Below are 13,065 nucleotides of genomic sequence, written 5' to 3' on the forward strand. Positions count from 1 at the left end.
TTCCACCAAAATTACCCGGAACAATTTGTACCAGGAACTTTTTTACAGGAACTTTTCTCCCCCCCAGACCTGCAGCTGTCTGCGTTTCGACCGCGATAAAGTTCCGAGAAGATTAGGCAAATTAGTCCGGTGATGTAGGACTGCGCGCGACTGCTCCTCCAAATCAGTGAAGGACATGTAATCATTTGTGTGTGTAACGTTACCGATTGAAAGATTTAGTGAACTGTTTACATGAGACGTTATCTAAACCGATCTGGTGTTTACATGTGATGACTTTCAATCGCAATCATTTTGTCACATGCAGTTTGTCTGCCGCACCAAAAATGTCAACGCTGTTTTCTCCAGCAGCTGGAGTGTGTTAACTGTAGCCATAGCAACTCTTAACGGCCACCAGGACTAATACAGTATTATTTATAGCTATTTGTTGTAAAGTGTAATAATCATCTCAGAAAAAAAAAATCTTCTGTCAGGCGCAGTTAAAGTAAAAACTGCCTGGGGCAATATACGCTGTGTCATTACTCCAACATTATATTCATAACTTATGAAATAAAAAGTTTACCCCTCAGAAAAATGTACTTTCCTCTCTTGTCAACATGAGCGCGGCGCGCGCCGTCACGTCATGTAAGGACACACACTTATAGTAATCGGTCAGGTCGTTTACATGGTGAAAAAAAATTAATAACGAGTATGGAAGAGATTCAAGCTGTGCTGCTTTTGCTGGTTATGTATAGGTTTACTAAAGAGGTAATTAACAACGACAGAAAAGAGCACTAATATGCAGATTCAGCAGCATGCAGCTGCAGCATATTCAGAAAGCTTGTAAAGCTAGATTTAAAATGACAATGTATATTATTATCAGCTATTACGGACATTGCACGTGAGATGGCTGAGACGACCGCGCGCCACCAGACAGAGAGCAAAGACTGATATTTACTGAACGCAGAACCAACCTCGCAAAAGACTTTTAAAAATGCCGGTTGAACTGCGTGAGCTCAACCAATCAGCATGTTCAGCGCCCAAGTCCCGCCCTCGAAAGTTCCTGAACTTTGAAAAAGTACTACCTCGCGAGCAGGGCCGTTTGGAGGGGGAAATATTTACCAGGAACTTCAATTTTACCCTGGTTCCTGCGGTCTAAACACACGAAGTACCACCCAAAGTTCCTAGTTCCTGGGTAAAGTTCCTGTGGTGGAAACGGGGCTTTTGTCTCTCTCTCTCTCTTTTATCTCTCTCTAACTTCAGTCTATTCATTATTCTCTTTTATGTATTCTTTTGTTAATATCTATACTTCTACTCTCGTGATGCATATTTAGTATGTACTTTCTGTGTGAATTGTAGTGTTATTTTTTTAGTCTGTGTTTATTAAACCTTCAAAAGACATTTAATGAGTTGAATCTGTTATTCTGCCACATACACAAAGTCAATGAAACTTGCGATCTAAACGTTACCTAACTGCTTATGCTACTATGTTAGTAAAGTAAACTGTATGACCATTTGAAATATTGAACTTATCCTGATCAGTAAAGTTAATGTTTCTCATGCGCTCGAAAAGCAGTAATCCATTATTGAGAATTGATTTGAAAAGTCTATAACTAATTTGCAGGACAAACTTAGTAGGATAATTTCAAGCAATTTCATAAAGGGTTACTTGTATTTAATTAAACAATTTTCCTTATCGGAAAATTTTAATACGTAATGAACAACTGGCAAATCATATTCATAAATTCATGAATATTGAATATTAAATCCCTTTTGAGTTAATTATTCCCCGAGACATTAAACTCATAAGCTCGTTGTTGTTACAGTGTTTAACGGTTACTTTTCGAATACGGGTACAGAGTCTGCATATCTTTAGTATTTAGACGATGGGGTTTAAAATGTTGTTAATGTTAAAGACATTAGACACTTTGACCCGAAAAATACGGCGGATTTCTCAGCTCACACTTACTGGATCCTGCGGAAGGGACGCTTCCTTAAGGGACAAATTTTGTTGATGAAAGGCAAGTATCCTTTCTTTTACAATATCTACAAATGTGGACAAGAACAGCTTACAAATCTGAGGACGTTTTTGTGACATATTTGAACCCGATAATAATAATGTGCTGCTAATAATATCCTGCTGTTACCTAACGTTTACTTGCCTCTTTGTATCCATCTTTGTAACTCTGATGTGTTATGTAATGTTAACGTAATCTGATAACGTTAATGTATATAGCTGTATTAAGATTCTAAACAATGCTTAAATTGATATCACATTAGTTTATATAACAGTTTAGAGGGTTGAATCAAGTAGAACTACATTAGTGTAATCCTAGACTGAACATAAACAATTACTTGGTAGAAAAAATAAAAAATAATAATACAGCTATTCTTATTGCTTTTCCAGAAACTTGTGAGGAAATTGAGAATGTGCTGGCAACTGGAAAAAGGATTCGAGTGCCTAAGCTTTTTGATAAAAGTCCACAAGAGAACAAAACTTCAGAAAAGAAGGAAGCTAAGGATAATGCTGTAAGTAACATGAAAAGACTGCCAGATGAACTCCATTAACTAAAACATTTAAAAGACTCATACTTTTGTTACTTGTATTTTCAGGCATCCCAGAAGGCAAGCATTGAAGAAGGAAAGCAGACCTTTCTGATGGACATTTTGAAGAAGAGACAAGCCTTGAAAAGGAAACAACCGCTGTTTCCTGCACATTCTACACCCAAAAAGGGAATTATATCTTTCTACACCCAAAAAGGGTGAAAATATCAAGAGGCTATTGCTGAAGGAAAGGAACTGAGGAAATTAAATGTTGAACTGCAAACATGTTTAGTTGCCAAAATCCTTTCTGGTAATTATTATTAGGCTATTCATGTTTAGCACCACACTCAAGCTATTATTATTTTTTTTGTCTGACAATGATTTTTAAACATGCACACATAATAGTTCACACTTTATGTTCCAGGAAGCAATACATCTCCATCCTTCATCCCAGACCTTCCAGTGACTAATGATTTTACACACATTTAATATTTGAAAAATGAGGATATATCGCTTAATTTGTCACTTTCTGATGAAAGTGTCCAGGCAAAATAATAAAAAGAACTAAGCTCACCGGTAATCAATTTAAGGTCAAATACATTTTCTATAATGTGTTCAAAAAGAATTTAGCATTTAGGATTTTATGTTTCAGAATGCAACACCCCACGAGCCACAAATCAAGCCTTTCCAAGTACGACTGGTAAGACTATCACATTTATTCTACAGATAGAGTCAGCAAAGGGAGGCCTCGTTTACAAACAAATAATGGTTACCTTATTTTTAAAAAAGGTTACCTAGATTTTACAAAACCAATTAAAATTTGTATTGCCATCTCTACTTCCAGTGCTCTTAAAAACTTGCTTTGTTTATTCACAAGTTTGCAGATTTTTTTGTGAATATTGAATATATTTCAATGAAGTGAATGTTTCTTGTTTCATTCAATACCTCAGAGAGCAGCCCCCCTTTAGACCTTATGGAAAACCCCCAAACAGCAACTGGTAAGATGTTAAATATATGATCTTTGCAGATTTTTTTTCTTCTATTAAGTCAATTACATTTGTATTTATACTATTATTGTTGTTGTTATTGTTATGTGTTGGATGACAGGGCCAGTTTAACTATATGGGTGTACTACCCCCTATCAATTACTCCTACTCCTAACCCCAAAGGCTTTATTCATTTTCAAACCCCCGAAAAATAATAAATTCATTATTAATAAAAAAAATGAAATCGGGGATATTTCTGTTCCTGCATTGAAAAACGGTTGACCCAAAACTCAAAGATTTTTTTTTAGTATTAACAAAAAGAAAAATAATTGGCAACAAATATCATTGTATGCTGCCCTTGACTGATTTGCCATATGGTTAATCTGGCCCCACTGTAACTGTTATGAAGACATAATTTCCCTAACTACACACCCCTTTCACAGAAGTCAATTCAGCTGTTGATCAGAACTCAGAGAACGAAGAGGTATGTTTTAATTAAAGAGAACATTTAGGAGAGGCTGGGTTTGCTTGTTACTTTCTCTTAGTTGGTTTAAGCTAGTTTACATTCTGTGTTATTGGGTACATACCTTGAAGCCTACATAAAAACTACTAAGCATTACACCATTATGTACCAGGCAATAACAAGTTGTATTTAATTGAACTTGCACGTTAGGCATTTTGTCACAATATGTGGTAAACTGTTACAATTGAACCAACCTCAGTCTCTCCTATGCAAGATGACTATGGCATTGAATTTGAATTTTGTAACATCAAAAAATGAACAGAGTTGTTGATTAAAAATTGTTAAGAATGGAGACTACAGTAGTGTTATGTTTCTTGATAAATGTTTAAAGGGTTAGTTCACTCAAAAATCAAATTTCTGTCATTAATTATACTCTCCCTTATATTTTTCCAAACCTGTAAGATTTTCATTCATCTTCAGAACACAAAAATACATTTCTGGCTTTTCTCAGTCTAGAAGGCACCAACTTGAAAATAATTTCACATTTAAGAAATGTCATTCTTGAGTAAACTAGTCCTTTAATTTTATTTTATTTTCTTACAGGTTAATATTGGTGAAGGTGTAGTAATACACCGTCAAAAATGGAACAAGATACAGCTGAATGTAAAAGACAGCTTGTTTGTGAAAGAGCTGGCCGTGTGCATCTGGGGAACAAGCACACTGGCCAACCGCAGCCTAGAAGGGAAAAGTTGCCCCACCACAAAATCAGACCCTAGGCCACCTCTAACACCTCACAAATTTAGAACACTAAAAAGTAAGTGATGTGTCAACTGTAGAAAATGATGTTCAGGGCTCAGCATTGCTAATCAGTTGATTACATAACAGTGCAATTTATCAATAATTTCTGAGATCAATGATTGTAGCTCATATGGTCAAATTTAGCTTTATTCAAGAACAGTAAATTAATGTTAGTCAAGGCTTAAGGGATTTCTTGTGTATATATTTTTTCCTAGGTTGCTTTCAAAAGTGGCTGGAGGGCAAAAACGTGGAGGAAGCAGAGCTGAAGACCAGAGCAATAAAAATTGGTCACTACTTAACAGAAAAAATCCAAGACATAAGTAAAAAAATAATAAGTAAATTGCTTGCTTTATGTATTTTTTTGTATTAAGTGCACTGAACGGTTTATTGTTTTAAGTAGAAATAATTAATAATTTATTTACAAATATAAAGGGGGGAAAAATGTCTTATTGAAAATAAATCTAATTTATCTTATTGTTACTTTATCTTTTGTTTTAATGAAAATGATAGAATGATATTCACATAAATAAATATAATTTTATTGAATGTATATATTTGTGTCTGTGTGTTTTTTTCTTAAACATAGGTTTGGTTTTATCATAAACTTAGGTTAGGTGTTGTAACTAGCAGCTATTTTAAACTAAATCATTGCTCAGGTAGATTAAAAAAGCGGCTACAGGCCCTAGCTAGTCTCAATTCTACAAAAAAATAAAATAAAAAAATAGCATAATTAACTGGATTTGGGTGGTCTAACCAGCTACCAGCATTAGCTGGTTTTGGATGATCTAACCAGCTACCAGCATTAGCTGGTTTTGGATGACAACCAGCTACCATGTTCCAAAACACAGCTTGAACTGGTCAAGCTGGTTGACCAGCGTGAGCTGGTCCAGCTGGTTTTTCCACCAGGGTTGGTTTTCATTTTAATTTTTTAACTCTCAATATTCTGTATTATAACCATTTTGTTATTATTTTCTTATTTATGTTAATATGGGTTTAATAGGTAAATTTATATGAACTTTTGCCCCTTTGCACGCAACAGTTTTTTAATGTCTGCGTATTTTGTTGAATTTTGACGTAGCAGTGAACGGGACCTTTATTTTGGTTGTATGTGTGACGTCATACGGCTGCGTCGCGCTCCTGCATATGTGGTGATTCGGCTGAAGAAAGGTTGGTGTTTTAAGCGTTTAAAGCGAAGGAGAATGAATGATGTATTATTAGATGTAACACTGCGTTGCTTTATCAGCGTTGTGTGAGTAAAGTAACAAAAGGAGCGTCTCATTTCGCTCTTTATCGTAAATTATTTCAAACATTCTGGCGTGTTTGAAACCCTAGGCAGCCGACTCGTTGCCTACTTTTGGAAAAGTAAATAAGGGACAATCGTGTTTCTTTATAGGAAAACCAGGGACACTCAAAATATGTGTATTGTATCACACAGTGTATGTCATTTCAGTGTCTCTAGTTAAACGATAATCTTGATCGTTATAACATTGTGAGTACCGTCTAGAGAAAAACAATCTAATACGGATCTTGCAACACGGAGCTATTACAGTTAATGCCCAGGGCACCCACTTAGCTAAAACTGCAGTTATGGGGGCATAAAAGTAAAGGATGTCTTTGTGCCTCCTAACAGAAAAAAATGCAATTAAAATGTCTGTCCAACATGAACAGGGCCCTTACATGACAACGAGATGCGTTTAGCAACTTAGCCATTGTTTAAATTCACCTGTTTTAGACGACTAGCTGTAGAGCGGTGAAGTCCCGTGGGAACTCGGTTGTAGCCGGAAAAAGGGAAATAGTCCAGAGGAGCGTTGTGTGTGTGAAGAGTGAAGATCGGCTCACAAGTGAAGAAGAAATGGTTCGCGTGTGTGCCATTCCGAATTGTGGCAACAGAATGCGAAAATACAAGAATTTACATTTTCACCGTCTTCCTTTTCGTGACCTCGAGATTGTGCAGTTGTGGCTTGTTGTACTTCAACTTGATGCGCAAACTCCCATAGAAGTACTACGCGATAAAGATTACCGCGTTTGCAGCGAACACTTTGACAAGGATGATTACAAAGACACAACACAGCGTGGCCGGTTGAAGAAAAAGGCAGTTCCATGGATGAAGACGGGTGCAACTGTGGAGGTAATGTAAACTTTATTTAAACCTGAATGCTCGGCTCAAGAAAAGATGTGCTGTGATAACATTTTTGCAGTCTTATTTGCTAAACTTTAATTATTTAACTAGTTTTACGTCTTCAATCATGCTTGTGTTGTGCTAATTTCTAGAATACAAAGGACTTAGAGAGAATAAAGTGTGGGGGAGGGAGAGGTGAGGCATAATGTTACTGTGTTATGTAATTGAATAAAGCTATTATTTTGGAATGGCACAAACGCAAACCATTTTTAAAGGTGGGGTAAGTGCTTTCTGGTAAACCCAAAAGGGTCTTGCCCCTATTTTCATAGCTTCACCCCACACCACAGGCAACGACTACGGCTTTGTCTCATTTCGAAAAGCTGGTTCCTCCGGAGGTCGCATTTGAAGGCTGTATGCGTAAGGCTGTCTCATTTCCAAAAAAGTGAGTAGGACACTTCAAATGCGCCCTTCTTTTACAGGAATTCGGAGTGTGCAATGAGGTGTATCCTTCGCTGCTGCAGATAACCCATAATTCTTTGCGTCGCCAACAGCCATCATATTTCTCATATTAAATGAAAAAACAGCACCACTGCCAGATATACATGCAAGCGTTGATGTAGTGTAGGGCTGAAACGATTCATTGAGTAACTTGAGTTAATCAAATTGAAAATGTAAATAAAAAAAGATTTAAAAAAAATTGCAGGTGGATTAGAGAAATTTTAATGTGTTGATTTTAATAAAGACGCAGAACTCATTTCAACGTAAAACGCAATGAATGCATGGTGTTCTTTAACTTTAGTTTTCAGCTCATGTCGAGATTAAAGACTGCAATGCGAGAGAGAGGCATCAGCACTGCTAATATCATTTAGTCTTGATTTTTTTAAATGAAGACAACTTTTGCGTTGAGCTTCAGGATGCAACACTGAACATTTCATTCGTGAGAGGTCACAGCTGAGGAGATACGAGCAACTCCAAACAAATGAACGCGATGGAGTTTGCAGCTTTCCACATGGATCACCGTCATTGTGACTTATGCAACTTTATACTTATAAGCATAATATCTTCGAAATACACCAAAGGTTCTCAACTCTAGGCGCAACAAACATCAGAACGAGCTGTAACATGTTTGTGATGAGCAGCGCTCATGCTTTCAGAGCTGCTTGCTTTCATTGATTTGTGTCATTTAAATATCACACTTTAAAGGTGGTGTAAGTGTTATTTCGAAACTGTTTTAGAAAAAGAACTCAGGCCTGGAATAACAAACTTGTAGCCAATCAGCAGGTAAGGGGCGTGTCTATGGTGAGAAGAGAGGAATAGTGCACAATATTATTCAAAACACACGAGTCACACAGGACGGACATTAGCCAAGAAAGAACTAATATGCTGGCTTTTGCTTGAATACGCTCGTGTGTCATGTTCACTTGTTTGTCCATTTGCTATCCTATTGTCGCTCACTTCAGCGACGATAAAGACCCATTTATTTCCACACCGTATGGAGCATCTAAAACCCCTCAGTGTTTTAAGGTTTCAAGCGTTGGACAAAAGTCGAGACCACGGAGCTCCTTACTATCCGCGCTGAAGCTGAGATCGCTCGCCATTATACGTCACATCAGGATGTCACGTGTCAACTCGTTCCGGGACTGTTATGGGTTGTGTGTGAAAGCGCACATATTACGGTATTTCGCTGGCAGTGTGAATGGACCAAATCTAGCGGCCCGGGAACAAATGCCGGGTCGCATTATCCGTGTATTTGCCGGAATCGCAGTGTGAAAGGGGCTTTAGATTTAGCCAATCACAATGGGTGCATACATGCCATTTTTAAGCCGGTTATGCCTAATAAGCCGACAATCCAGACAGCATGAAATTTTATTTGCATGAAAAAAGGACATGTATCACAAACGCAGGCTCTTTTAAGACTCAGAAAATTGTAAAGATGTGATCTCTTCTCATGCAGCAGAAGTAGAAGAGGTTCAGTCAAAAGGCTGCATCTTTAACAGCACGAGAGAATAATATGAGCCGTAAATCTCCCGCTGACACGGTGCACGCTTTAACATCACAACTGACGTAACATTTGAAAAACTCAAAATAGCGACTAGGGGTGTCCATGGTTAACCGATTAACCGTTAAAAATTAGGTAACCGAGTGAAACATTTTGCTCGGTTAAGTGGCGTCAATGACGTGCTTTGAATTTAGTTGTCATATATTTTGCACCACTAGAGACCGCCAGAGCGCTCCCAGACATTTGTAATATCCACAAGAAGAAGTCATGACCAGCTTTCTAAGCGGGCAAAGAAAGCGTGGGAGCACTTTAAAAATGAGAGTGACGGGGCAAAATGCAAGTATTGCAATGCAGTGCTTACCGCATTTTTCAGGCTATAAGTCGCTCCGGAGTATGAGTCGCATCAGTCAAAAAATGCGTCATGAAGAGGAAAATAACATAGCACTGGATTATAAGTCGCATTAGGGCAGAAGCAGAGCGGGAGCCGCGCGCGCTGTGCATAGCGGATCAGAAGAAAAAAAGTTTGAAGTGAGAAACTTGTGAGGGACTAGAGAAAGGCAGAGGTTACTTTAACTGTAATGAAGAAAACAAAAAAGCTAATCGCGGTCTGAAAGTAAGATGGCCAGAGATGAAGGAACGAGTCCACAGATGCTTGAACTCTGCCGGGAGAGGCTCAGCCGCGCGGCGCGAGTCAAACGCTGTGTGAATCATTCTCGGCTGCATATTTTACTACATGCCCTAAGGCCGGGGACACACTGCAAGTGTGCCGTGAGCGTCTCGGCTGCGTGGCGTGTCCGTTTTTATTTCGGCTCCCATGTTAACCAGTTAGCGCTTGCATACTGCCTGCGGCAGCCGCGCGGAAAACGCATGCATGCTTCAAATAGAAGAGACGCCTATTTTTCACGCGACACGCGAGCGTGTTGGAAGCGTTTCTAGGCAAAATAGCATAGTAAAAGATGTTTATATGCCATTTTGACACGAATACATATTAATAAATGACATTTTCACGTTTGAAAGTCTTTAGGTTAACATAAATGCAGATATAGGCCTACTTGTTTAATAAAAAAAAACATAATTATCGACCTGTCAATACAGAACGAAATATTGTGTAGCCTATTTTGCCGTCAATACCATAGATATGTATGGTCAAAATAGGCTACTGCCAACGTTGTCTTTGCTGTATCAATAGGCAATTTATTTATATTTACCATGAAGTATAGGGCTTCCCTGTACATTAATAGCAGCAGCAGCGCCGCGTCAGACACACTTCTGGTGTGCAAACAAGGAGAAAACCCCATGCAGCCGCCCCGCGAATGACACGCAGCAGAAACGCCACGCTTGCACTCGTCCTAATTTAACGAAACCCAGCGTACGCCTCACAGACATGAAATATATCTTAAGAAAGCTTGAAATCTCTTTTTTTTTTAATTGTCTTTTAACAAATTATAACGAAAAGAAGGCTACTCTCTGATTAGGTAATCCATGATGTGCATTTCTCTCTATAGGCGCGTTCACTACGGAGATGGCCGTCAAATTAATAAACTAAAAATAACCCTGACGCACACTATGGGTAACCGAGTATTAACCGCTAAGGGCATCGGTTAATGGTTAATGAAAAACTTGAAAACGTGCAGCCCTAGTAGCGACGGCAGATTTAGGGAAAATAGTGCAGTAAAAGTACCGATACAGCACTTAAAATTACTCATGTAATAGTACACTGTTTTTAAACTACTAAACATACAATTCCTGCGAAAAACTAAAACATTAACGAGAGTATTTGTAATTCGTTACATTACACCACTGCTGTTAAGAGGCACAAAGACACCCTTTACGTTTATGCCCTCATAACTGCCGTTTTAGTTGAGTGGGGGCTCTGGGCATTAACTGTAACAGTTCCGTGTTGCAAGCACCAATCCGTTTTTATATATATATATCGTACTCACAAGGGTATAACGATCAAGATTAACTTAAAATTCCTCGGAGTTCTCCTTTAAGTATAAAAGGTTCAGACAAACACATTTGGGTCATCCTGTGTCAAAAGCAACAACATTTCAGAAACTCTCCCAGCTCAAATTTTTTATTTTATTTCGGAAGAATGACAAACGAAGAAAAAATACAAAATAGTAAATGCAATGGATCTATACTTACTGATTAATTCAATATTTCGTAGTGGGGGTCAGAATGACAGAATATGGCTTTAGACAGATTGCAGCAGCACACAGAGATCGGTAAATCTGTTGACTTAATCAATCTTTGTTGCGACGGTGACATTTAAAAAATGAGAAACTCTCGTTTGAAATTTGCACGCCTGTAAGATACCTTAGTATCCTTTTAGATTCTAATTCTTAAAACATGTTTTACTTTGGGTTTCTTAATTTTGAAGGCCCAATACTTTCCAGAGATATAGGGATCTCAGTGTGGCATAGTAAGTTGGTACACATTTTTAATGGTCCCACATTTTCCGAATAACAAATGTTGTCTTTTTTTCTATCAACACGCTTGAACAATTGAGTGCCATCAATACTATTTTTACCATATTGTGTATTAAAAATAATTCTTCTTTTCTCTTTAAATTTATATTCTTGATAAAATTTTGTGACCTTAATTTTATATGGTTCAGTCCAATATAATGTGGCTCCATGTTCAAATTATTGAACATTTATCTTCTACTCCAAGGGATATTAAATATAATCAACCTCTATTCAAAATTATAAACTTGAAGGGTTTTGTGGGGGGGTTGGTCTAAATTTTGCTAATTTTCAAACAGCCTTAAAAGTTTATTTACAATCTATAAAGTTTTAAGGTTTGAACTGTATCTCTAATAAATGAATTTAGCATGTTTGTGATGTGCTTTAAATTTTATTTTTGTTTTTTGGGTTTCATTTTATTTCAATTTTTTCAATTTATACTTACAAAATTTAAAAATGTGTCAAACTTGCTTTCAAACTGACTCTGGCTGACTCTCTTACCAGTGCACTGAACTAGGATAGATTTTTGTGTGGATTTATTGTTCTTTCTGTTAATTATTCTCATCTTAAACAGGACAAACACAGAAAAAAAACCCTGGGGAAGCGACTGAGATCCACAAGACACACTATTATAAAGATGGAGTTTATTAAAGAGGAGACTGAAGACCTGAAGATTGAAGAAGTATTCAGTTTGAAACATGAAGAAACTGAGGGGCAAATAAAGAAAGAGAAGAGTGAAGACCTGAAGATTGAAGAAGTATTCAGTTTGAAACATGAAGAAACTGAGGGGCAAATAAAGAAAGAGAAGAGTGAAGACCTGAAGATTGAAGAAGTATTCAGTTTGAAACCTGAAGAAACTGAGGGGCAAATAAAGAAAGAGGAGAGTGAAGACCTGAAGATTAAAGAAGTATTCAGTTTGAAACATAATGAAGCTGAGGAACAAACCAAGAAAGACGAGAACGATGACATTAAGATTGAAGAAACGTTCAGAGTGAAAGATGAAGAAACTGAGGAACAAACAGGTTGGTTTCATTCTTAAAGTTGATCTCACTCATTTCTTTGTTATTAAAATAACCAGCTTTACAGAAATAAAGGATATTTTTGAAGAATGTCAATAATACTTTCTCTTCAATACTTTTGATCTTAACTCTTTCCCTGTCAGCGTTTTTGTTTTTGTTTTTATGTTGCCAGCCACCGCCAGGGTTTTTGACCATTTTCACCAAAATTTAATAGCCCATAGAATATTTTTTTTTATTAATATCTGAGCATGCAATATATCTGAGCATGCAATGTATCGAAGAAAAGAGCTGACCCTCTTCATTTAAACAAGAAACCTGTTTTATTCTAGCTTCTTGCATTCCTTTTTATCAACACTTGAATATGGGTAAGTTTAATTAAAAAAAAGCAACATTTTGAACAAAAAGATGAGAAAATCACGTTTTTGTGAAAGACTGTATCCAGATCAGATTCAGAGCGACGATCAAACACAGATGGAGTAGTTCGAGTCCATCTACACTCCTAATGCTTCACAGTCCTGTAGCTCGTCCTGGGTCAACATTTCATTCACTAACATTAGGCAGTTTTGATACATATGCTGTTTAATGACGATGAATGATGATCACATTACTTTTCATATGCATGTGATTACATACAATCGCTTGTTTTACTGCGTCTTAATCTCCTGCGTTTTGATCAGGAGATTCAGTACTCAT

The 13,065-nt window shown here is 37.2% G+C and overlaps 2 protein-coding genes across 4 annotated transcripts in view; both read left to right on the forward strand.

Annotated features, from left to right (window-relative positions):
* Positions 1–13,065, forward strand: part of LOC137049384 (THAP domain-containing protein 5-like) — a 163,647-nt gene that overhangs the window by 23,048 nt on the left and 127,534 nt on the right. The gene's annotated exons all lie outside the window — the stretch shown is intronic.
* Positions 5,848–13,065, forward strand: part of LOC137049255 (zinc finger protein OZF-like) — a 37,394-nt gene continuing 30,176 nt past the window's right edge. The window contains exons 1-2 of one of the 3 annotated variants that reach the window (XM_067427750.1): positions 5,848–5,934; positions 11,928–12,375. In XM_067427750.1, the coding sequence (XP_067283851.1) occupies positions 11,991–12,375 (385 nt within the window). In that variant the 5' untranslated portion in view covers positions 5,848–5,934; positions 11,928–11,990. The other 2 variants (XM_067427749.1, XM_067427751.1) reach the window with 2 other exon arrangements.

This window comes from Pseudorasbora parva, chromosome 20, assembly GCF_024679245.1.
Source record: "Pseudorasbora parva isolate DD20220531a chromosome 20, ASM2467924v1, whole genome shotgun sequence".
Classification (NCBI taxonomy): domain Eukaryota; kingdom Metazoa; phylum Chordata; class Actinopteri; order Cypriniformes; family Gobionidae; genus Pseudorasbora; species Pseudorasbora parva.